This window comes from Mya arenaria, chromosome 2, assembly GCF_026914265.1.
Source record: "Mya arenaria isolate MELC-2E11 chromosome 2, ASM2691426v1".
Taxonomy (NCBI): domain Eukaryota; kingdom Metazoa; phylum Mollusca; class Bivalvia; order Myida; family Myidae; genus Mya; species Mya arenaria.
Window position 1 is genome coordinate 41,840,942 of NC_069123.1, and position 27,926 is coordinate 41,868,867.

At 34.6% G+C, this 27,926-nt stretch overlaps 2 protein-coding genes across 23 annotated transcripts in view; one reads left to right on the plus strand and one right to left on the minus strand.

Moving 5' to 3' along the window:
* LOC128208138 (sorbin and SH3 domain-containing protein 1-like) overlaps positions 1–14,915 on the minus strand; it is a 99,874-nt gene extending 84,959 nt beyond the window's left edge. For all 22 annotated transcript variants that reach the window (XM_052911727.1, XM_052911704.1, XM_052911603.1 and 19 more), the window contains exon 1: positions 14,776–14,915. In XM_052911727.1, coding sequence (XP_052767687.1) covers positions 14,776–14,868 — 93 coding nt within the window. In that variant the 5' untranslated portion in view covers positions 14,869–14,915. The remainder of the gene's footprint in view (positions 1–14,775) is intronic.
* Positions 14,916–15,294: 379 nt separating this feature from the next.
* The window catches only part of LOC128208256 (rap1 GTPase-GDP dissociation stimulator 1-like), a 45,691-nt gene continuing 33,059 nt past the window's right edge, over positions 15,295–27,926 (plus strand). The window contains exons 1-4 of the mRNA XM_052911747.1: positions 15,295–15,418; positions 20,789–20,890; positions 21,815–21,943; positions 22,220–22,348. Coding sequence (XP_052767707.1) covers positions 15,409–15,418; positions 20,789–20,890; positions 21,815–21,943; positions 22,220–22,348 — 370 coding nt within the window. The 5' untranslated portion in view covers positions 15,295–15,408. The remainder of the gene's footprint in view (positions 15,419–20,788; positions 20,891–21,814; positions 21,944–22,219; positions 22,349–27,926) is intronic.

Sequence of the window (27,926 nt, forward strand, 5' to 3'; positions counted from 1 at the left end):
GAGCCTGGCTCTTTCAGCCAACAGAAATCTTGCTAGGGATCAAATCCTCCTTGCAAATAGCTCATCCTTTTTCCATAAATTTAATAAATTCAAGAGCTTTGATGTTATTTTTGGATCTGATAGCATGGGAGGAAAGGTGGGTTACAGTATCAGTACAATCATGGGAGACGCTGGTGCCAAACATTTTAGTGCTTCTAAAACTATAGTCATCATGCATATCTTTGATGCATTTAACTTTCGACACAGCATCATTACAGGATTTGGGTGCCACATTTAAGAAGACATTATGCTAAATCTTATAAATCAGAATACGAATGTCAATGTTTTATGTCAATGATATTGCAAGAGATGAAGACTAAAAGTATCATGGATCTTTAATTTTATCCCAGATCATGGCCAGAAAAATATATTATGAAAAATCATAATGATTAAGAAGGGTGGAGTGGGTGAAGAAATAACTGGAGTTCATAAACTGAATTATTAATCAACTATCACATATTTGACACGATACGGGGACAATCATAGCACCTAATACTAGACAATTGATGACAATAAATGCCAAAACTCAGCTAATATCAACCAATATAAGTTTCAACCATTTGGATTGGCTTCTCGCCAAATACAGGATTTGAGAAATGGACCATTTTCATTGGCTGTCGAAACTCGCCTATGAGAAATATGCTGGAAATTATTTTAAAAGGTAGCAATTTTGTTTTCCGTTTTTTTCTGACTGTTTTGAAAATTTTGTGCTTCATTTAAAACATGTTTAGAATTACTAGCCTATTAAATACTTCAACCACTTTGTTAGGTTTGATATTTTAGTTGTATTTAACCTGTTGGTGTATTTTACGACAATTATATTTTTATACATGAACAAAATGGACGACAAGGGTGAAAATTCTGACATTTTGACAAACGATTTACGAAAAAGATATGCTTCCTTAGACTGTACAGTGCTATATTCATATGTCTGTGCAATGTCACTATAATGGATGCATGTCAAAATCAGCAATGTCCAGTCTAGAAAAGCAGAAACATTATGAACAGAGCTACAGATAACTTTTTTACTTCTAGTGTATTTTACACCCTTCAGCAATCTGGTAAAGAGTATGGTACACCCTAAGGTCATCCACTAAAGTGTAACGGCGATTTCTTAAGTGTACTGGTACATTAAATTGCAAATATGAATGACTTATTTCATTGAATGAATTTTTATAGCACACATAATGAGAACTTACACAAATTGAAGTGACAATGTTGCTCCGCAAATAAGAAGTCCTGATTAATCTGCTGAGCAACATTTCAATTTGTATAAGTTGATTAACACAGAATAGAATCAATAAAAAAAAAGCTATGCATCGGTTACTCCCCCTTACATGTACACACATTGTGTAGGATAGTGAATCGATTTTAACAAACCGGTTTAACATTTAGTCAAAACAGCTAGCGTAAAAATGGTCAAAAATACTTAATCAAAATGGCTAGTGTAAAAATACTCGGAAAAACGTTATGGCCTATTTTTATTTGTTTCATTGTACCGGTACGAACAGCTGTTTGTTTTTATGTCGTAATGGGTAGGGATAAATAAGCTTGAAATTTAAAATTAAGGTTAAATAAAATATTAGAATGTTTTTAACCAATATGTCGTACCATAAGTAGTAATTAATTGATAAAATACTTATTAATTAGGTGATTTCATATTGGCCGAGTTATTTGTCCTCGGTTAGCAGTATTTGCCAAATACAGCTAACCTCAGACAAATGCCTGGACCAATATGTCAAATCACCTAATTAATAACATTATTAAACAACATATTTTCAGCAGGCAGAGAACCAAATTGATAGGCAATTTGACATTGGCTGAAAATGTTTTGAATGTTGAAATTTATTTATTTATTCATGGCATTGGTTTAGATTTGTTTCATGTCTATATAAAAAACTTTTTAAAAATACCAACTGCACAAGAACATAAACTCTTCAGCATCAAATGGTATCAGACATCCTGAGTTGTCTTTCTTCCCCTGCTAATATTTAGAGCAGCAACCTTGATGGAGATGGAAATCATGATTGTTAATTGGGGTTGATGTAATATGATTATGCATTTAGTATGACAAAGTACTATAGTTTGAATGCTCAAAAAACAAAAGCATGCAATGTATATTCAATCATATAGGAATAACAACTATTCAGATATAATGTTGCAACTTATAACATTGACATTTATTGAGGGTACTAATATCATTACAAAGGTTTTGAAACTACCATTTGTGTAAATTAACTCTCATTACCTGTACCATTGCCACTAACAATTACTAGATGAATTAGATGGTTTACAGGTTAACATTCCACAGTGATTCAAGTGTCATTTCTCAAATATTGACAATCCTAGTTTAATGTTTACTTATGGCGATATTCTACATAATATTTGCATCTTCTATTTCAAAGAATTGGAAAACTGAAACTTCATCATTTTAAATTTCAATCTGCTCATTTGTTGAGACAGTTATTGAACAATATAGCCTGTGGTAAAGGTGAATGCATCAGACCCAAGGAGCGCCAAGTTTGATCCCCACAAGTCAAGTCAATATGACACCCTGTTGCCTATAAATCTAGTCAATGATATTAAGCATTTAATTTTTTGCAATGGATCAGATTATGAAAAAAATACAACTTTTGCTAAATTTTGACTTTACATAAGTTGCAAACAGGAATTGTTAAAGACATAACTAAACATTTTAGAAAAAACTTTAGAACACATTGCGCCTAAATGATCATTCCCATGATTCCCATGATAGACAAAATATAGTTATTAAATAGGATCATCACAGTAGAGTAGCATGGGATACAAAAAAACAATTTTTCTCAAAAACTGTAACAAGATTTCACCACCAAGGATTTTATATCTGAAATGATAGTGGGTGGTTAATCTTCCTACATAAAATCCTAATGTTCTTACCACATATATTGTGGGCTGCTGGGCATCTGGACAACACATGGGCTTATCAGCCCAAACAACACATCAGCCCAAACAACACATGATGGCAGAGAATCCCATATTCAATTATTTCAAAGGAATTCATGGTAATACAGTCTATTCAATCACCTAAAGTCTCAAAAAATTATGCAGTAACAAGTATTCTTTTGTAGCTGAAGAATAAATAAATATTTTTCACTGCATTTTACAGCATTTTTCTTCTACCTGAAATGGGATAAAAAAATTGGCTTACTTTTTTAACAATAGTAATTTGCAAATTTACAAATTAAAACACCAGTCTCCTTCATCTTTTTGCTGATCGACTCAACACCGGCACCTTCCCCACCCTCTATCAGTGTCCTTTAGCATAAAATCCATATCATAATACCAATTTCTAGTGCTTTCATAATGTATAATGATCAAATGTTGTTCTCATAACCTTCACACTTGACCATTTCAGGGGCCCATATTCACTCATAAATGGAGCCTGAATTTGAGATTCAGACTCAGAAAAGCTTTTGACATTGTTGTAAAACTACTATTACCATCCTCGGCACCCAAGCGCATCATAACAATCTTCCTGGTCGTAGTAAGAACGTACAAAGAATGCATCGGGTGTGGGGCCCACATTTTAAGAACACATTTAACGTGGTGCACGCATGAAATACGCGTTGTAAGAACTTATTCGGAACGTGTGAGACGCAGTGAATGCCTGGCAGGGATGTAGTCAGGATGTAGTATAAACTTGAGTGAAACATTTTTTAAGAATTTGACTGCGTCCTTGCTGCGTTCGTCTAAAATTGCCAGGACATAGTGTGGTCTTCACCTAGTGTGACGGGGATAATAGGAATCATATTTTAAATGAGTTATTTCTATCAACTTATAATGGCTGCTAAAAAAATACAGAGGTATCAACTGTAAAATGACTATCAAAATGCAAACATTAGAAGATATATAAGCTGTTCTTTGAAAAGAGTTAAAAGGAAGGTCAAGGTTATTTTTGAGATCCAAGATTAAATGGGTACGCATTTCTGGCATAATTTACAGAGAGAATTGTACTATAAACCATGTAAACAACACCAGTATTTTAAGCAGTATTCTTAACAGCAGCATTGCAGAACTTCATAAACAATTAAACATGTCAATTAAAAACATTACACTACTTCTATTGCATTAAAGCTCATTACAAAGCCATTGAATTTGTTTAGTTTATACATGCTTCTGCAGAGGTTTGGAACAACTGAGACCCTGCCATACTTTTAAATAGCTAGACATATCAATCTGTAGGTGTTGGCCTTGATGGATTAATGAATGAAGGCAGGGTGCCATGCATGTTGGCATTGATTATGAGATTTTATAAGAAAATGTCTGAATTACAACCATGAAAAGCCGTGTAAAAGTATCAGTAATTCAAGACTACCCCTGCGAAAATGATGGCCAATAACCATGGACTACCATGGACTACCATGGTAGTTCATGGTCATATGACCATGGACTACCATGGACTACCATGTTACGTCAAATGGCCGCCCCACGGTATAACTGAGTAATAATTTAGATCTCAGACATCTGGGTTTTATGTCCCTAGCCCCAATTCCATAGAGATCCTTAGTACCAAGTTTGTAAACTCAAATACAATGAAGGAAAACCTGTATATAATTATATTTATATACATTGTAAATGTTTCAACATTCCTAGAAACTATTTCCTCTTCAATTACAATCTTGAAACAGCACTGCATTTTCAATTTATCAAAGAAATTCAAGGCCTCTCAAATTGTAATTTTAAGCCACACCAATTTAATTATATTTGCTTTTGTCATATTTTGGCCGAGAAAAATGGGAGCAAGAGGGCGAAATAAAAATATAAATACAATTTTCTGATTTAAGCGGGCAAAGACGAAACAATTTTATTCCTAAACATCAATACCCAGAATGAAAATCTTGCAGAATAGTAATAAGTAATTCATCCTTGTAAAAGTAAGATTCAGGAAATAACCCAAACAAATTTATTTGATTTTGCACAGAAGCATTTTTGAAAAAGAGGTGCAAAGACTTCAAAAAACCTCATGAAATAAATATCAATTTGATGTGGCCTTACCTAGGGTTAATAGCAAGAGGGTGTTAGCTAGAGCGTAATGGCAGGGTGCTGCACCCTGTCCTTTTTTTTGGTAGCTATTTTCTGTCCTCAAGGAGACCAGAATATTCCACCTGCTGCCTTCAAAAATTAAAATGCATAAAATAAACAAATATTATTTTTTTATTATTATATCTTGAAATATGATTATAAATTCGAACAAACTTAACTTATTTATATATATATATTACTTGCATGAAACCTAATACTGCATTAAATAAAAAGTAGCACAATCTCTTAGATTTTCTATGAAGTTCATACGGCTTTATTATTCACTGCCTATTACACGTCACCTTAGTGCAAGAACGCAATATCTGCTTCTATGACTATATGCATGTATTGAGTTATTGCACTAAGGTGAGGGAATGTTCCCTTTTGTCCCTCAGCACCCTGTCCCTTTTCTGCAGCACCCAGTCCTTTTTAAAACTTGGTTAAACCCTACGGTTTACCATTTTTGAGGGTAAAGTTCTTTTAAAAGCGTGAAGTTCCAACCCAATTATCTACAGTAGAAACCAGGAAGTGATTGACAGGACGTATAGCCCATAACATTCCTGAGAGGTGATACAACACCCAGTAACACTCCAGATACCTGAACGCCAATGCCTATGATAACCTGAATGGCACTGCCTACAGGAGAAAGAATATAAGTAAAACGTATTTTTCTTTTTAACAGGAATTAAGGGATATAATAGGGGTGGTTCAATAACTTCTACAAATGAATCTGTAAATAGGAGAGTTGAAGCCCTTGTTTCACTCTCGTTTTCTTGTTGGAAAGACCTAGATAAAAGCTATAACAAATTCAGTCAATTTCAACCTGAAATGCTGTTTTACTTCATTTCGAGCTCCTTAATTTCTGAAGGAATATTTATGTACCAAAGACTGGTGATTTATTCCATGCAGTACAGTTTCACCATTTTTTTGTAGGAAAATACCTTGTTGCTGAGAACATGTGGAACTAGTGTATATATGTGTGCTTTCCAATTTCAACTGAGAACACAATAATTAACATCATTAATACAACAATATTCTTGGTAGTATTGGTAGATGTAGGAACAAGTTCAGTGAAGTGCCATAAACTTACAAGAGTGCAACATCTTGGAGAAATATCTTTCCTAGTATGAGATAGCACCACAAAACAAATGGAAAAGATTATGATCTCATGAGATACAAACCTACATATCAATGTATCCCAATTATTCGGCTATTTGAATTCCATAGACTGTTATCTTAAGATAATCCCTACTGTATATTATTACACAAGATACAATCGTTTTCTGAACCTTCAATCAATTACTTGTTCAATCAAAAAGTGCATTAGAGCAAAAGACAGGGCTCATCTGTTCCTTTTCCAGTTGAACAAGGGGCATACAACCATGTGACTTAACAAATATTTAAGTCAGAGTTATGGGCCCATTGCTGAGCATGAGATTTATTTGAATATCATGAACTGTTTTGCGAAAAACAGACAGGCTAAAAATTAACTGTATTTGAAATGAGATTTATACGAGTTTGTGACATGGTGCTGCTGAGGGACAATTGGTAAAATGTTTTTGAGAACACTTCAATTTTCCTGGCCTGTTCATCCCCAATTCAGGAACACGGTAAAAGCATTGGGTTTTATTAGTGCAACGTGGTGATAATTCATTATGCCAGTTGTATATGTAACAAATATATCATTTTAACCTATCTCTGCAGGTACAAGATTTGGAACTGTTTAAGTCTGGAATTTCTCAATAAACATCTTGGAATAGGGCCTGTTTCGTTTGTTTCTTCGCAGGATGAGGTTGTATCATACATAAATTAGTACTATGACTTATGAAACACAACTGCAACAAATATACTACAGAATAACGGAAATTTTATCAGCTGCTCTCTACCTAACATATACTTAATCATACAAATGTAGATAACGCAGTCATGTTCTTGTTCAAATGTAGAGAATGCAGTCATGTTCTTGTTCAAATGTAGAGAATGCAGTCATGTTCTTGTTCAAATGTAGATAATGCAGTCATGTTCTTGTTCAAATGTAGATAATGCAGTCATGTTCTTGTTCAAATGTAGAGAATGCAGTCATGTTCTTGTTCAAATGTAGATAATGCAGTCATGTTCTTGTTCAAATGTAGATAATGCAGTCATGTTCTTGTTCAAATGTAGATAATGCAGTCATGTTCTTGTTCAAATGTAGAGAATGCAGTCATGTTCCTTTAAAAAAGTAGAGAATGCAGTCATGTTATTTTATAATGTAGAGAATGCAGTCATATTCTTTAAAAATGTAGAGAATGCAGTCATGTTCTTTTATAATGTAGAAAATGCAGTCATATTCTTTAAAAATGTAGATAATGCAGTCATGTTCTTTAAAAATGTAGAGAATGCAGTCATGTTCTTTTATAATGTAGAAATTGCAGTCATATTCTTTAAAAATGTAGAGAATGCAGTCATATTCTTTAAAAATGTAGAAAATGCAGTCATATTCTTTTATAATGTTTAGAATGCAGTCATGTTCTTTTATAATGTAGAAATTGCAGTCATATTCTTTAAAAATGTAGAGAATGCAGTCATATTCTTTAAAAATGTAGAAAATGCAGTCATATTCTTTTATAATGTTTAGAATGCAGTCATGTTCTTTTATAATATTTAGAATGCAGTCATATTCTTTTATAATGTTTAGAATGCAGTCATGTTCTTTTATAATGTTTAGAATGCAGTCATATTCTTTTATAATGTTTAGAATGCAGTCATGTTCTTTTATAATGTTTAGAATGCAGTCATGTTCTTTTATAATGTAGAAATTGCAGTCATATTCTTTAAAAATGTAGAGAATGCAGTCATATTCTTTAAAAATGTAGAGAATGCCGTCATATTCTTTTATAATGTTTAGAATGCAGTCATATTCTTTTATAATGTTTAGAATGCAGTCATATTCTTTCATAATGTTTAGAATGCAGTCATGTTCTTTTATAATGTAGAAAATGCAGTCATATTCTTTTATAATGTTTAGAATGCAGTCATGTTCTTTTATAATGTAGAGAATGCAGTCATATTCTTTAAAAATGTAGAGAATGCAGTCATATTCTTTAAAAATGTAGAAAATGCAGTCATATTCTTTTATAATGTTTAGAATGCAGTCATGTTCTTTTATAATGTTTAGAATGCAGTCATGTTCTTTTATAATGTAGAGAATGCAGTCATGTTCTTTTACAAATGTAGAAAATGCAGTCATATTCTTTTAAAATGTAGAAAATGCAGTCATATTCTTTTAAAATGTAGAAAATGCAGTCATATTCTTTTAAAATGTAGAGAATGCAGTCATGTTCTTTTACAATGTAGAGAATGCAGTCATGTTCTTTTAAAATGTAGAAAATGCAGTCATATTCTTTTAAAATGTAGAGAATGCAGTCATATTCTTTTAAAATGTAGAGAATGCAGTCATATTCTTTTAAAATGTAGAGAATGCAGTCATATCCTTTTAAAATGTAGAGAATGCAGTCATATTCTTTTAAAATGTAGAGAATGCAGTCATATTCTTTTAAAATGTAGAGAATGCAGTCATATCCTTTTAAAATGTAAAAAATGCAGTCATATTCTTTTAAAATGTAGAGCATGAAGTCATGTTCTTTAATAAATACTATGAGATCGTCAATATGCAGCAGTGAAGAGTATTTCACACAATTCAGTGAAAGGACTCTGTGAGTTTAGGTATGGTCAAGTTCATGGGCTCTTAAATACTTATAATGCATGCTATTTCTCATAATTGAGATTCCCAAGTCTCAGATTAGGCCTGGGTATGTATGAACCTGTACATGTGTTACTGTAGCATTCCCCAACCATCCAGATACCCTTATCTGCTCTATATCTCTTGTACATGTCAGCACATCCTTCTTTCCCTCCACAAATATACATTATGCAGGTAGTTACTTTACTTGATGTGGTAACTACCCATGTGCATCATACCTTGTATCAGGTTTTATTTCTTTCTCAATGTTCATTTTTATGAAATTCAAATTCAAATTGCATCACTTAAAGCTGGGTTACTATAGAAATAGCTTTTTTATGTAAGGTGTCAGTTCTTTATCAAGCATTATTGAATACCTTTATAAAGTAGAAGACAGAATGATTAATACATGAAAATTTGTGTTATGAATTTTAATTTTAAAATGATATTTGAATTATAAATTAAAGCAAATGTTCATGTAATGTATAAAAATGACGTCAATGTATAGAAGTCCCAACTTGTTTCAATGAAAGGACCGTTACATAAAGGAGCTTATTGATTTCATGAACCTAAAATAGATCATCTAAATTATAGAAAAACTTGCCTTAAGCATTAAAATTGCAGACAAATTGTAGGAAGGAGCACAAATTAAGTATAACTAAGCTTGGTGTCCTAAGAGAACTGCTTAATAGACTGTCCCCATTTATATAACTATACTAACATCTGCATTCAAATAATTATATCACGTCACTATATAACGATAAAAAATCAATCTAACATCATAATCTATTATTTAAAATAATCGGTCAAGACATTTTGATCATTTTTTTCTGCTTATTTTATAGAAATCAACAGTTCATTAAAATGTCCAAATGTAAGTGGTATAAAAGAAAAACAAGCTGCATTTGAATGTAAACAAGAGATGTTTGTCAAACATTATGCCCCCCCCCCCCCCCCCCCTGAGCGCCATGTTGTCAGGATTATATGGACAATTGAATGAAATATGCATGGCCCAAATGATGCTGATTTGTCACTGATATTGGATGCTGTTGAGGCAGTTTTAAGATTATGACCATTCAAAGTGTGAGAATAGAGTGTGTTATGACCATGACCTTTGACCTCAAAATCCATAGGAGTCAGGGCTTCTAAAAACTGGCAATTTGCCGGTCTGGACCGATTTTGACCAAGCTAGACCGATTTCAGTTTCAAAAAGTGTAAAAAAAATCGGTCCGAAATTTTCTAATTTTTTTTGTAATTTCGGTCCTAAACGACTAAGTCAGTAAAAGATGTAGAAATTGTAATACACAAACATTCATGGGTCATTCACACATTCAAAACTACATCCAAAAGGTCATAAAAGTGTCTTGGTTACAAGACACAATTAAACAAACTATGTATTAATTATCTGCTTGCAGCTTTCCTGATTAAGTGTTAAAATCGGTCCATATTTTCACATGGCAATATGCTATGTCATCGTCGATCATTACATGATATCCGTTTGTTGATTACAAAACGGTCCGAACCGATTGAGGTTCCAAAGTTTTAGAAGCCCTGATAGGAGTCATCAGCTGATCACCAAAAATCTAAATGTCAAGTTTGAGGGCCATGGGTGCAGGCATTGACAAGTTATCACACAGACAAAGCTTTTTTCACTCAAGGTCACTGTGACCTTGACCTTTGACCCGATGACACCTAAAATCATAAGGGGTCGTCTAGAGGTCAGACACAACTCCAAGTCAAGTTTGAGGGCCATGGGTGCAGGCATTGTCCAGTTATCACTCTAAACATCTTCGCATTCAAAGTCACTGTGAACTTGACCTTTGACCCAATGACTCCTCTTCAATAAGGGTCATCTTCTGGTCAGGCCCAACTTCCATGTCAAGTTTGATGATCATAGTTCAGACATTGTTGAGATATCACTGGGAGAAGATTTGTCAGCTTTTTGAGTTAAAGGTTACTGTGACCTTGACCTTGGCCTGATGACCCCCAAAGTCAATGGGGGTCATCTACTGGTCAGGCCCAACCTTCATGTCAAGTTTGATGACCATAGGTCCAAGAATTATCAAGTTTGCTTTAAAGGTCACTGTGACCTTGACCTTTGGGCAGATGACCCCTAAAACCAATAGGGGTCATCTACTGGTCAGGCCCACCCTCCAACTTAAGTTTGAGGGCCATGGGTGCAGGCATTGTGGAGTTATCACATGACAACCTTTTACCATTCAATATCACTGTGACCTTGACCTTTGGCCAAATGACCCCCAAAAACAATAGAGGTCATCTACTGGTCAGGCCCAACTTCCATATCAAGTTTGATGACCATAGATGTAGACATTGTTGAGTTATCACTCGGACAAGCTTTAAAATCATTTTACCATTAAAGGTCACTGTGACCTTGACCTTTGACCTGATGAGCCCTAAAATCAATAGGGGTCATCTACTGGTCAGGCCCAACCTTCATGTCAAGTTTGATGACCATACGTTCAGGAATTGTTGACTTATCAGTCGGATAAGCTTTGGTCTACCGACAGACCGACATGTGCAAAGCAATATACCCCTCTTCTTCGAAGGGGGGCATAATAAAAGTACATAGCAATGAGTGAACATTTAAGGAATGAATTGATGTCAATTAATCCTTCAGACACCACACACTCTATTAAAACCAGCCAAACTGCAGTCATATCAAAGATGATGACATTAATCACGCAATTTATTACTTATATTTACACCAAAAGCTCATTATTTCTTTCCAGAATTGTTAAAAGAATACTTCATTTCATTTAAGAAATTCTTTCTCACCCATTCTGTAAATAGAATGACCCAACTGCAGTCATTGAAATTAGACCTTTGGATGAACAAGCCCTAATTCTTATACCATTTATGTTTATTTATGAACAAGCCCTGTTTTATATATAAAATTCAGAATTTTAGCAAGCCTGGAAGTCATTTGACCACTGTAGGGCTTGCATGCTTGTATTTTAAATTTCGACCACTGGGACCACAACTGGCAACAGTTTCTCATATGATGTCACAATAACATGGGTAAAATTTAATTTATAACAAATTTTAACATTAAGTTGAAATGCTAATGACAACAATTCATTTAACAAATCATAAATTAACACTTTTAAAAATGCTGATTTAAGTTGTTTGTGGCCTGCGAAACAAACAATTACTTGATAAACAATTTTCAATTTATATTAAAATGCGATGATTAGCAATCCAAATATATCCGAAGATGTTGCGCTCATCAAAAAAAAATCGTAATTGCCAGAAGGCCGTTCAATTAAGGAATGGTAGTTGATGTGTAAATATTTACCCATAAATTAAACTATATTTTTTGTAAATCAATTTGAACTACAGTTCAACGATAAGAGTAAGACTTTAAAGAATACAAAATAACTTAAGCATATTTTTTTGTATTTTGACAGAATACAGTCATAAAGCAATTGCATGATTACTGATTATGCAATGGATAATATCATCCCTCAATTGAAAATGATATGATATTCGACAATAACTGATCAATGTTCTATCACTATAACCTCTTGTTTTTGAAAGTGGAAGCACCAACTGACAGAGCAACTGAATCTCCATGGCAGGTTCTTGGCTTCAGCAATGACAAATTAAAGTACTTATCCACCCAAAGTTTATACGTTGATTAACTGGTGCAGACAACCTGATATTTACATTATTCTTGCATTCTGCATTAACAAGGATACAAGTACCAGTTCTGCAGATTGAGATATCAGGAATCAACATTGGTATGCAGACACTTTTTGCTGTATCTTTGATGAGCCGAATGATCTAGATTGCAAAAAAAACTTTGTAGAAATATCTTTGATTTTGGTTGAATATCTTGGCAATTACTTCTTTACAACTATCACTTGATCAATTTGCACACTTGTATCATCCCATGACCTTGAGAGGCCAGCCCTTCTTCTATTCCCCTCAGTCAGTTGGCTGGGCTCTCGTAAAAACAAATATACTGCAGGAAAATGTACATGTACTATCCTCATGAATGTAGAGGAAGCATTCAGAAGCCAGATTTTAAGATTACATCTTAACTTTACATACATTGTACAAAAAATGATCAGGTATAATGAACAAGAAAATTACCACTAAGAGACCTTTCACTTACGATCCAGGTACATCCATTAAGATTTCATGTGGCAGAAAAAAATACAGTAAAAGTATGAGCCTTACTAACAGATGTGCACACTTAACTCATAAACATCACTTTGTTACAGTATTATTAACACAACTGCCTCAGAAGAATCAATGCAGACTTAATGTCACTGACCTGTTTCTTATCAAATTGGTATGTCATTTAAATGCAACTTTCAGAATTAACCAACTGCATGCAAATCTTTTTGCAAATTGTTCTTAATTTTTGATATAACATGTATTATAAAAAAATAATAACTGAATAACATGAAGTTGTTTGCAATATAAACTGCAGTTTGACACCTTTTTTTATTCAAGAAAGAATATAATAAGGACAACTTGAGGGCTTTAAAACCAGTTCAACTAAATTACAAATTGTAAATCAAATGAAAGCTTAAAAGCAAACTGGTATCAAAGAAACCCTTCAATTTCGCATGCTTGAAAATGAATGAAAGGACAACTATCTATCACCGAGTTATTACATGGGTTATCTTTTATCTATTTGAACAATGATAATAGCTGTGTAAAGTGGCAATTAAATGATATTGGTGAGGACATTCATTAAATGTCTTACCACCTGGCCTGTTGGTAATGTAATTATGTTAAACTTTTAAATAATGCAATAGTATTCCTAAATGGCACAGATGCCATGATAAAGAAATACTGACTGACAAGGTGAATGTATTTCCAAATGAAAAGGAGTCAAAATGATGTATTTAAAATTGTGAGATTTACTGATGAACATTAATTAAATTTTACTTTTGTTTAAGGGTAACAATTTGTTTGATCACATTGAAATAAAATCTGTTTTTATCTGTTTGATAAATGAGGGCAGTGTGCCATGACGCATAGGGGCGGTGGTCTCTACAGAGGTAACACTATCAGTCTTATCAGATCAACGAGGTGACAACCACAAAACACAGGTGATATAATGCTTTACATTCTTACACTTTTACTAAATAATACCTCGCCTGACCTTACAAAGTAAAGTTCTCTTTCATACTGTTCCTGTATATTTAAATCACTTACCACTATGTTAATTCAATTATTAAATCAATATATAAACAACCAAACCTTTTTTTAAATCATGAAAAATTAATACGAGCATTCAAAATGTTCAATAAAACATATTCAAAAAGATATCAGATGATTTGCTGATAAATCATAATATACTACTGAGCCATCTGACTCACATTTCATGATTATTAGTAATGCATACTTAGCAATCATGTTTACGACCAATAAAACTGAACAGATATTTAGGGCATTTTAATCTGTTAAAAGCAAATCAAAAGGCAGAACATGATTTTATTTCTTGTTCAAAATAGTTTTATAAAACTATTTCCAGATACTGATCAAACCGATAACAAAATAAGATTATTATCTGTAATTTGCTCAACCTAATAATAGGATTTAAATTGTATTATTCATTTCAATGAACTTTAAATCACTTAAACATGCTTGTTTGCAGAACGGTTTAATTGATGATGTAATATATACAACTTTTTAAAAGGATTACACCAATTAACTTCTGAAATATCAACAGAACAGTAACAACCATTTGTCTTATACAAATCAGCAATGCTGAATGGACAAAGTTATAAACAAAAATATCTTAATTTTGAAATATGTAAATGAGTACAGGCTCTTAAGCTCCTTAGCAATCTATCGAGTAAATGCGGAAGTAAGGTCAAAGTTCAATGTAACCAAATCAAAACATTTAAAATTTAATCGCTATTTTGTATTAAAACTGTCACCAAGGACAGAGATTAATATTTTAATCAATTCACCTTTGCAATTCTGATCGGCTCATTAAATTCCCTCCCACCCTGAAGGCGAAATCCCCAGGGTAATCCTCCTTTTAATGTCACAGTGAATACCATCCTCACTTCACGAAACCGCCATTAACTTTACCTGAGTGATTGAAAGGAGCCAATAGGTACCGGGTGGATCTCATATTCGAGTATACCTAAAATAAATGGTGTTTCGACATAAGAGTCGCAAAAGAGCGCTGCTTTATGAAATAAGTGCAAGCAATTGAAGCTATATTGACTAATCGCTTCGGTTAAAATCCCAAACTCTTTTGAATATTCCAACTTTAATATTTACTACTTCGATTTTGATGTAATGTATCCTTTCGAGCTGTTCTCTGGCAGATATAATGCTTTTTTCGCTGATTTGAAGAGTTGAAACAATGAGACCACATACTGCGACTGCGATTTAAGTATTTATTAGTTTGCAATTTGAGAAACAGATGTATGACATTCTATCTTCCGTTCAAAATAAGCATTTAAATCATTTGCAGGTCTATTTGTTCGAGGATATGTCGTGCGACACACCGTTTGGAATTTACTTCCGGTGTCATGGCATTTTGACATTTCCTGATTTTTCGTGATATTTGGTTGTTTGAAGTATTTCTGATTATGACAATGGGTAAGAACAATTGGTTATATATGCAACTAGCTTAAAAACATATTATGTTTTGATCAATAATTTTTACTCTCCATTTTTTTTATTTATCAATCTATCTTCCTTTGATCTCAAACTAGACATAAGCTGATGGAACAGCCGAGTTGATTTCCTAGTTAAGCAGTTATACAATGACAATTTAGGAGTAACAAATTTCAGGAAAGATAGTATTTTAATTTTTGTGTACAAAATGTATAGTATTATTCAATTCCAATATCGGAATTTCATATTGGGGCTGCCCTCCTTCTCCACAGGCGTCTCGCTCATTGTTTGTGTCTAAAATGTTAATTTACATAATTTTGAGTACATATAATGCACCAGTCAATTGCAACCACGGCCCCCCAGGTCCGGGGAATAGCGGGGACTTTGACTTTTGGTCCAGCCAGCCCGGGTAAAATCCCTGCCCTCTGGGAACGAACTGCTGGTTAAATCCCCGCCAAATGCCCCCGCACCCCAGGGACCCTAGGTAAGGCCCTTTCCCCCCTAATTTTGGCGCGAAGACAAAACCACCGCATTCACCTGGCACTGCAGGGCCACCTGGAAGGTAAAACCACAGCCAATTTCCCAGGCTATCCCTGGTATACCCCCGGACCTGGGAAGGCTGTGGTTAAAATTGACTGTGCATAAGGAGATAAACAACACATCTGAAGATATTTAACGCCGTTGATATACAAGAAAGAAACATGGTATGTAGCTCAAACTAACTGGATTTCACTAAAGAGTTCAGTTATTTTTCAAATTTCTTAATCAATGTAGAAACAATCCAATTTAAACAGGTGACATGACATGTAAAGTGGTAAGCAATATGTTGGTATAACTATATTGCATATTGCCTTTAGACAAACAAGCCAAATTCAATGGCCCATTCTCGTCTTTTTCTGTTGTACTGCGGAACGCAGACCGTCAATGAATTCATTGAGTTGGTAAAAGCGAAAATCCACAGAGCGAAACGGAAAGTTGGTCTAACTTAATAAGTGTACTGTAGGTGGGATTGCCATTTTTATCACATTGCGTTTAACAATGTTTTTTTACCATGAATGGTCAGGAGTCCCATAAGAGTGTATGGCTGACCTGAGACATACTTTTTATATAGTGCATATTTATTTGATAGACCAGGATCCAAGTCTGATAAGATCTTTCAGGGTAGCTGAAGTCTTCACTGACAGAAGTGTTGGTGATGGTCATGGTGTTTTGATTCCACTTCCTAATAGTTGACAGGGTAAAAGAACTTGTTGAACATTGCAGTTTCTGCACTATGTTGTCCAATCCTCCCTTTTTTACTTAATGTTTGAAATATGTCTTCTTGGTCAATATGAACATTATGTATGTAAGTCTCCTATCTGCCATTGATAGCTAACAAAGTTTATCATATGTGATGCTTATGAAACAGCCTGGTGTTTGGCCGTTGACATTGCTGGCTTTCCTGGAAGAGGATGCTCTGCAACTGGGCTATTTGAGTTGTTCTCTGTTATTCAAGCCAACAGGTCCAAGTGGGTGTTTGTTGGCTGTTAGTGTCCTAGTAAGAGAACGTTATTTTTGTAAAGCCAATCTTGTTGGAATGAGTGTTTTGATAGGCCTGCTGTTGCTACTGTAAGTTATAATTTTTGCTGATTTGGCTGTTATTATCAATAAAGTGTAACTTAGACACTAACTGTTTTGCATAGGAGGCTGCCAGACCATCTACTAAAACATAGGAGTCTGAGAAAAAATCAAGGAGTCTTAGGGCAAGCATTGTGGAAAAGAATTTAATTTCAAAGAGAAAACTGAAGTTTTACACTTGAAATCAAACCTAAAGTTTGATTGAAGATTTCATAAACTGACAAGAATACTGTTTTGGCTTCCTTGACATGAACTAGGAGTCAAACAGACTGCCATCCTAAACAGTTTAGGAGCCCATGCAAAGAGTTACGAGTCCCAGACTACCAGACTGTCCAGTTTCAAAATCTTCATTTTATGATTAATATTGGCTTCTTTTTTTTATTATATCTCTCCTATTCGTAGCCCTAGATATTATTTCATGTGTGTCAAAAAGGCCCATGCAAGGTAGATATTACTCAGTCTGTTGGTAGTTCAAAGCTTTTCTGTGTGATAACTTGACAAAGCCCCATCTTGACTTGGAGGCTGGGCCTGATCAGTAGATGACTCCTACTGATTGTGAGGTCATCAGGTCAAAGATCAAGGTCGCAGTGGAGTTAACACAAAAAGCTTGTCGAAGTCATTACTTGACTTATAATGAGGTCATAAGGTTAAGGTCACCGTGACCTTGAACATGATAAGCCTGTGCCAATGATTATTTGACAATGCCTGGACCTATTTCCTTAAACTTGACATGTAGGATGGGCCTGGTCATAGATGATCCCTATTGATTTAGAGGACATCAGGTCAAAGGTTAAGGTCACAATGACCATGAATGCGAAAGTGATAACTTGACGATGCCTGCGCCCATAACCCTCAAATCTGATATGAAGGTTGGGCATGATCAGTATATGATCCCATTTGATTTTGGGGTCATCAGTTTGTAAGGTCATGGTCACTTTCATTTCTAGCTTTAATGTATATATATATTAATTACCCACAACTGCCCAGTCTTGGTCATCCTTCTAGACAATTTTTTGTTTAGATATAGTGATTTTGTGTTCTATTATTTTATTGTCTGCTTTAATGTTTATCATTCTCAACCAATCATTTTATGTTTGAAAATACCTCATGAAGCTAATCAGAGCTACAGATCAGGGTCAAAAATGGCATAAAGTCTATCTGTTACAATATATAATCAAACATGTGTTCATAAGGGTGTTTTGTTACTAAGATCAATTTTAAGTTTGGAAATAACTATTTTGACCAAGTTGCTTATGGCTGCTAAACTGTTATAAAATCATTCTATTATTAACTCCAATGCATTGATCTTCTTTAACAAGAATAGTGATTTATAATGCAAATGGAAGTAATAAGCGCCATGTGGTGTTTTTAACCCATTAAGTTCTGAATTTCGAAATTAAGTGTGCCAGTACATGCACGTTAATTATCACCATTACACTTTATTGAATGAAACCAAAGTGAACAATACACTTTGCAAAATTACGTAAGGGCGTACAATACACTTGAAGTAGAAAGTTACCTGCAGCTTTGGCTGAAGTTTTATGGGTTATTACATATGAGACTTTTAATCAAGATTCTTGCACCCACTTCAAAAAGGTAAATGTGTTGTGTTTTTTTCGGAATCATAATGAAATGCAGCCCATTGATAGAAGTTTTTAGACTCTAATTTTGAAAACCTTTTAAAAAATGAAGGAATAATGGACCTAATTTTATTCAAATATTCCTGTTTTCCAAACTAGTTCCAAATCATAATGATTTCTACTGTTTTACATTTTTTCTAAAAGTCTGAAGAGCAACACAATGTTTCTGTTTTATTTTATTCTTATTTATTTGGCTTGATTTGGAGCACAGTCTGTATCAAACAGTCTAAAGTCTTCTTCCTGGATTGAAACAAGTACTGGTGTCCATAAATTTGAGAGGCTAAGAGCACATTCCCCTTGTGGGCGGGGTTATGGCTTATACCAAGCTCTGAACGATTTACACTTTTCCTCTCCTGCTCCCTATTAGTAGATGCATGTACAATTGTTCAGTCAAGGACCTTAGTTACTTCCACAAACATGAATTTGCCATACATTTACAAGTATTTCCTCCTTTTGTTTATGCATGTTTTTCTTTTACTTGTAATTTGATAGTTGAAAAAATGACTGAATGAAAAGAGAATAGATCAATTTACAAAATTGTGATAAACCATTTAAGTGTCATTTATGCAGCTTGTAGAGTTCTTGGGTTTAAAATATGATCTGTTTTTGAAAAGTTGCACTCCATTATGCGACAGTGTTAAATTGGCTCTTAAATCTTGGTTGACTAAAATTGCATTAACTTTGAAGTGCTGTTGTTTTTTAATTTAACCATTAATTTTGTTCAAATTGGCATTTCATAATTTATTGTCTATTGTCCTGCAGGAGTTTGGGGTGTATATATAACAAAATTGAACATTGTACTGTAGCAATTAACATTACCTGGAAATACGAAGAATCACATTGTGGGTTACTTACAGTCCACAAATTCGATACGTATTTGCTGTGAAGAAAATATTATTATTATATTTATTTCCCTGATAAAATTAGACATTTCGTCGAAAGACATAAAATGTATTGTTTTTTCTCAGATTTATTTCCCAAGATGACAATATCTTGAATTAGAAACAATGTAGCTGCCACCATAAACGGTTAGTCAGTGTATATTGATCACTGCCATCTTTCCGATCACAGATTTTCCTTCACTGTAAATGGCTTTTTCATTGAGACTCGGAAGCCAAGGTGAACTTATCCATACTTTCTGAGGAGTTTCAAAGAATTGGTTATTGAGGAAACAGTTTTCGCTGTCTCATTTGGAACTGTTTTGCTTAATTTGGGAACAGTTGTATGGTTATCTGGTTACGGTAATTGCTTGGAGTTTATATCGTTGATGGATAATGGCATCTCCTACTGTGCAAGGTATTGTAGAGATAAATGTGCAAATTTTCAAGGAATATAATAATTTTCAGTTTTAATAGGAGGACTGATGTTTTATTTTAAAAATGATTGTTTGTATTTAAAGAAATTGGAAATGTACATTTTGTTGTGACACTTAATTTTGATAAAAATATATATATATGTGTGTTACTCTTTTATAATTGTCACCTTACATGTTTTCTGTATAGGAACATTATGTGAACATTTCCAATCAAAACTTTTAAAAAGCCCTGTTATGTGAAATTCTGAATTTCAGCAAGCCTGGAAATCATTTTATCAATACAGGGCTTGTGGGATTCTGCTAATTTCAACCACTGCCAGTGTATTATACCTGTTCTATTAATTCTAGTCATGTAATATATCCATGTAAATGATTCATGTGATGCCTTTAATAGATCTTAACCTGTATTTAAAGTGCCAGCACAAGAATCCTATTTATATTAGGACTATATTTACAAGCAATATGTATAACAAAATATTCTTGTCTGTATTCCATCCTTAATATAATATGGAGTTGTATTCCACTCAGCTGACTGCATAATAACAAGTATCATTGCACAAAGTTAAAATGACTTCTTCAAACAAAGTAATGCATTAGTTACATGTTTTTGTAGCTGCATAATTTGTTCTGGCTGGTAATAACCAGTAACATGAATAATAAAAGGGTTATAAGTACTGCATTGTGCCTTGTGAAATCTGATTCACAAATATCCGATTAAGTCAAATACAACCTGCCAAATCAAAATGCAGTAACAATAACCATCTTAACTTGTGTTTGCAGACATGGGTCCCCTGTTGGAGAGTCTGCGGTCAGCGGCCGGGCCACAAGATAAGGACCGGGCACTGGACGCTCTACTTACAGTGTTCACAGACCCGGAAAATGGTAAGGGGCAAATAAATGGGTCTTCAAGGTATGTTCTATAATAGTTCATATATAAGCTGCAATTTATTCCAATTAGAAACCAGGCCTGATTGTAAAGACAGCAAGATATCTCGGATAAAAACCAGTCCTCCACTTTGAGGGGCCATTCAGAACTGTCCCTGATGGGGCTAGACGGTAAAGAGGGGGACACCTATGCAACTGCACCCTCCATTATTATCTTTTATAGGTTGAAATAGAATACTGCCAGGTTTGAAGTTTAAAGGCATTAAATTGTCATCCATTTGGTCAACAATTGTAAAATGTTATTGATATGTTGCAGACTGTAGACTCTAAATGTTCATGATGTTTTATAAGTATTGATATTTTGTACTTTTCACCCATAAAATCGTTTATTTAAGAGAATCACTGATAACATAATTATACATATCTCACAAATTTGATATTGAATTTCAATCTGTTTTGTCCCTATCATGTGTCAGTCTCTGGAGCTGTCTTGGGAGAGATTGTCTTATATGTCAGATTTGATTGTTAAAATATTTGTAACTGACTTGACTGCATTTATATCTGATTAATATATTTTAAATGAAAACAGACGTACAAAAATCCACATTAATTTCATTCCATAAGAATAATACAATAATGTCATGCAATGATTACGCTGTCAAAGCTCAGTGTAACATCACAAGATAACCTCACCTAGTATTTCTAGGTGGTATCAGGATTGTTGATGATTGTTTGCATAATGATTGCATGTTTGTGTACCTGATTGATGATACCTTTGTCATCCATACTCTTGTATTTACATGTATCTATATCTAGTCTTAGAGGAAGACCACATTGTTCAAATGGTGATGATTTATTTTAATGCGTCATCTTTATAAAGTCCATTTATTATTATATTATAAATCATAATTATGTTCCCAGAGGAGAAGACAGATGACCTGTCGGTGGATGTGACGGGACAGGGCTTGTTTGATGACCTGCTTGCCCTAGGGCGGGATGAAGCCCACATCACAAAGGTCGCACAGTTACTGGCAGAGGTGGCAAAGACAGGTACAGAAAATCAGATGCCAACTTCTCCTAAATTTGAGTGTAAAATAAAGTATTAAAGATGCAGGCAATATAGATTCAGACTCCTATTTCATTAATGATATTTTTGTGATTAAATTGACAATTACCAGTATATTTTGTTTTGGTTTGCTTCCAGTTACATTGTTGTCTCATCTTCCTTACCTTAGTAGCAACTGAATTCAAACAACTTCAAAGTCTAAAACAATAGAAAACTAAGATGTAGATTTATCCTGTTGTTATATTCTGTTCTCTTCACAGAGAGTGTACGAGAGCCATGTGTTGAGAAGGGTTTTGTCCCGCTACTGCTGCGACTTCTGGAGAAACAGGAAGACATAAACAGTATGACACAGGCCTGCAGAGCTCTCGGCAATGTTTGCTTCGACAATGGTAACTACTCTAAACACAATTAAGGCTATGTTGTCAATGTTTTTATTTTGACCTCATAAAAAGACAATTGTTCATTGCTTGCCAAAGGGCTTATCAGTCTTATTTTTGATATGTGTGTAACTATCGATTATGTTGCTAAAGACCATGTAGCTAAATACTGTTTAGCTATAAAACATGTAGCTATCGACGGTTTAGCTATAGACCATGTAGCTATTGACTGTTTAGCTGTAGACCATGTAGCTATCGACTGTTTAGTTGTAGAGCATGTAGCTATCGACTGTTTAGCTATAGACCATGTCGCTATCGACTGTTTAGCTATAGAGTATGTAGCTATCGACTGTTTAGCTATAGACCGTGTAGATAAAGAGTGTTTAGCTATAGACCATGTAGCTTTCGACCATGTAGCTATAGACCATGTTGCTATAGACTGTTTTAGCTATAGACTTTGTAGCTATAGACTGTTTAGCTGTAGACCATGTAGCTATTGACTGTTTAGCTGTAGACCATGTAGCTATCGACTGTTTACCTATAGACCATGTAGCTATCGACTGTTCAGCTATAAATCATGTAGCTATCGACTGATTAGCTGTAGACCATGTAGCTATCGACTGATTAGCTATAGACCATGTAGCAATCGACTGTTCCACTATTAACCATGTAGCTTTCGACTGTTTAGCTGTAGACAATGAAGCTATTGACTGTTAAGCTGTAAACCATGTAGCTATGGACTGTTTAGCTAAAGACCATGTAGCTATCGACTGTTCAGCCATCGACCATGTAGCTATCGACTGTTCAGCTATAGACCATGTAGCAATAGACTGTTTAGCTATAGACCATGTAGCTATCGACTGTTTAGCTATAGACCATGGAGCTATGGACTGTTTAGCTAAAGACCATGTAGCTATCGACTGTTCAGCTATCGACCATGTAGCTATCGACTGTTCAGCTATAGACCATGTAGCATTAGACTGTTTAGCTATAGACCATGTAGCTATCGACTGTTTAGCTATAGACCATGTAGCTATCGACTGTTTAGCTGTAGACCATGTAGCTATGGACCTTGTAGCTATAGACCATGTAGCTATCGACTGTTTAGCTATAGACCATGTAGCTATCAACTGTTTAGCTATAGACCATGTCGCTATCGACTGTTTAGCTATAGACCATGTAGCTATCGACTGTTTAGTTATAGACCATGTAGCTATCGACTGTTTAGCCATAGACCATGTAGCTATTGATTGTTAAGCTATAGATAATGTAGCTATCGTCTGTTTAGCTATAGACCATGTATCTAAAGACCATGTATCTACAGACCGTGTAGCTATCGACTGTTTAGCTATAGACCGTTAAATTAGCTGTAGACTGTGTAACTATAGACCATGTATCTAAAGACCATGTATCTATAGACCGTGTAGCTATCGACTGTTTAGCTATAGACCGTTAAATTAGCTATAGACTGTGTAACTATAGACCATGTATCTATAGACCATGTATCTATAGACCATGTAGCTATCGACTGCTGTGTAACTATAGATCTAGTTGCTAGCTATGGACTGTTTAGACCATGAAGCTAGCTCTTGACCATTGAGCTCTGGACCTTGTAGCTAGCTATAGACTGTTTAGTTATATAGACCTAGTAGCTAGCAATAGACCATTTGGCTATAGATTATGTATCTAGCTTTAGACTGTGTAGCTAGCTTTAGACAGTGTAGATAGCTAAAGATTGTGTAGCTATAGTCCATAAATATTTTAACTACAAAATTTATGACAAGTTCTTGTTTAAGTGTTTACCAATAGCAGTGTGATTGCGGTTGGTAAATTTGTTTTGTTAAAGAGATGTGTTTGTCAGGAAGTAGAGTACTCTTTAGTTTTACTAATTCTTTGCTGTGTCTATTCTGAAATGAGTTTTGTTGCTGATTCTAGAATGCTGGTATGCAAATGTATGGATGCCTGTTTCCCATGTGATATCTACTTTGAATATCCCTCAGATTATCTTACACACTGAATACTTAATGAAAAACTGGCAGCTATAAAAGCTTTTAAAACATCTTGTACTGATGTAACTCCATGAAGGTACTATAGGTCCTAGCATATAGCTTGCACATAAGTTTGAAAATTTGAGCTTTTTTTTACTAATGTCAAGTTATGTTAATGGTATCTTACTGTATTTATATATACCAATAATCAAGCCTAGAACCAGTTTATCTATATGTGCTTTGTCATGTCAAGCTTTTTTTGGGGGCGGGGGGGGGGGGGGGCACCCAGTGATTTTACCAGCCTTGGTTGGATCTAGCAGGTGTCTCCATTACCTTGGTTGCACATGTATCTTATTATTATCAAGCTATCGATGTTACTGTTAACATATTACCCATTATCGTTTTAGAATAGTTTTTTTTTTATCACCAATTTATAACAGTTATTCCGGAAAAAAGGCCTTTGCAGGCATTAAAAGATGAAAGAATCATGCCATAGCATGACCCTGGATCCGTCTAGCGAAATGGGCCAACAAGCTGTGCCCGGTCTGAAGCAAAATATGCATGAAGAGCATAATGATTGTCTTGAAGAAATGTTGACTTCCGCGGAAAAATGTCCTCAAATGTAGGCATTTACTGGTGTCAGGGACCTAGGGAATCGTAAGGATTGATATCTCCCAGCCTTTTCTGCCGAAATTGATTAAGTGCCTAGAGTAAATTGTGTTGTCTGACATTAAGGGTGCTTTGATCAATAGCTGCTTAAGAAAATTAATGTTTATGTTCCTGTAGCTAATTTTTACTTAGGTAAGATATGGAACAAAGTCAGGCACTGTGAATTGCCTAATTACCATACCAAATATGTATAATTTGCTGTCTAAATGTTAAGCCCTACTCAGGAATGTTTGTAAACTCTATGGGCATTTTTTTATTCATATTTTTAGCTTTCTGTTTAGTGAAGGAAGAAAGTTGATGTAATTTGTCATAGCCTTGGTGTTGTTGTTGACATTGTGGGTGCTGTTGTAGCAAGATTTTAATATAACTCAAAAAATGTTTCAAATATTTAAATGAAACTGTGTACACCCATATCCTGTGACAATACTAACACATATACCAAGGCCCATAACTCTGCTTTTAATTTATTTATGCCCCTTGTTGACTGTAAAATAAACGAACAGATATATGTTGGCATTTGCTCCCATAATATTCTGATATAAGTCTACTTCTACACACATGTATGGGAGATTTATGGTGATAGGCTAAGAAACGATCACCAACACAGACACATGTATACTGGTCTCTATTTAATGCAGTATTTAATTTTTAATTTTTTTTATTTGTGGTTTACTGAAAAAAAAACACCGCTAGTTGCATACCAATATGTCATGATTGTAATAGACCTGCAATGTCAAGAGTACTGTTGCTTGACTGGTTATCTATCAGTTTAAATAGACCAATGTCCAGAGTACTGATGCTTGACTGGTTATCTATCAGTTTAAATAGACCAATGTCCAGAGTACTGATGCTTGCATGGTTATCTATCTGTTTAAATAGACCAATGTCCAGAGTACTGATACTTGACTGGTTATCTATCAGTTTAAATAGACCAATATCCAGAGTACTAATGCTTGACTGGTTATCTATCTGTTTAAATAGACATGCAATATCCAGAGCACCGATGCTTGACTGGTTATCTATCAGTTTAAATAGACCAATGTCCAGAGCACTGATGCTTGACTGGTTATCTATCAGTTTAAATAGACCAATGTCCGGAGTACTGATGCTTGACTGGTTATCTATCAGTTTAAATAGACCAATGTCTGGAGTACTGATACTTGACTGGTTATCTATTAGTTTAAATAGACCAATGTCCAGAGTACTGATGCTTGACTGGTTATCTATCATTTAAATAGACCAATGTCCAGAGTACTGATGCTTGACTGGTTATCTATCAGTTTAAATAGACCAATGTCCAGAGTACTGATCCTTGACTGGTTATCTATCAGTTTAAATAGACCTATGTCCAGAGTACTGATGCTTGCATGGTTATCTATCAGTTTAAATAGACCAATATCCAGAGTACTAATGCTTGACTGGTTATCTATCTGTTTAAATAGACCTGCAATATCCAGAGCACTGATCCTTGACTGGTTATCTATCAGTTTAAATAGACCTATGTCCAGAGTACTGATGCTTGACTGGATATCTATCAGTTTAAATAGACCTATGTCCAGAGTACTGATGCTTGACTGGTTATCTATCAGTTTAAATAGACATGCAATATCCAGAGCACTGATGCTTGACTGGTTATCTATCAGTTTAAATAGACTAATGTCCAGAGCACTGATGCTTGACTGGTTATCTATCAGTTTAAATAGACCAATGTCCAGAGTACTGATGCTTGACTGGTTATCTATCAGTTTAAATAGACCAATGTCTGGAGTACTGATGCTTGACTGGTTATCTATCAGTTTAAATAGACCAATGTCCAGAGTACTGATGCTTGACTGGTTATCTATCAGTTTAAATAGACCAATGTCCAGAGTACTGATGCTTGACTGGTTATCTATCAGTTTAAATAGACCAATGTCCAGAGTACTGATGCTTGACTGGTTATCTATCTGTTTAAATAGACCAATGTCCAGAGCACTGATGCTTGACTGGTTATCTATCTGTTTAAATAGACCAATGTCCAGAGTACTGATGCTTGACTGGTTATCTATCAGTTTAAATAGACCAATGTCCAGAGCACTGATGCTTGACTGGTTATCGATCTGTTTAAATAGACCAATGTCCAGAGTACTGATGCTTGACTGGTTATCTATCAGTTTAAATAGGCCAATGTCCAGAGTACTGACCCTTGACTGGTTATCTATCAGTTTAAATAGACCTATGTCCAGAGTACTGATCCTTGACTGGTTATCTATCATTTTCTGTCTTAAGCCAATTGTGATTAATCAACAATGAAAAAGGTTGCGTGGTAAGTTCAGAACCGGAATATATAATCTTGTTGGTCTGCTCATTTTGGTATAGCTTTTACTAAAGCACTGCCTGACACAGTCTAAAACTGTGTGAGTTTGCATGACTAGGGCCCGTCTGTCAGGCAGCATCATCCATCTTTATCTCCTTGGTCATATCCAGACTTCCAGCTGCATTTATGCCAGCACCCTTGGGGCATTCTGAGTGAACTAGAATTCTCTGAACTATGATATGGAGTACAAATGTATGTGCTCATCTCTCAGACTCTGCCACACAAATGATGTGTTGGTATTGAATTTGCTTATAAATTGTTGAAATATATTTTGTAGTCCTTAAATTTGTTACTTTTACTGTTAAAAACTTTTGTTTACCATCAACCTTAGTTCACAAAACCTAGCTTATCTGGCTACCTATTTGAAAAACGAAACAGAAACACAACTTTCTCAGATGATAGACAGTGCATCATTTCAGATGTTTTAATGAAAGAAAACATCACAAAAACAAATAAAACATCCCACCTGGACATTGTCAGGAATAGAATCAGTCTCAGATTTTGAGTATTTGATGTTTTTCAAAATAGGAGGATGATCAAATCTCCAGCCAACTGACTATCTTCACAGGCTTGGACA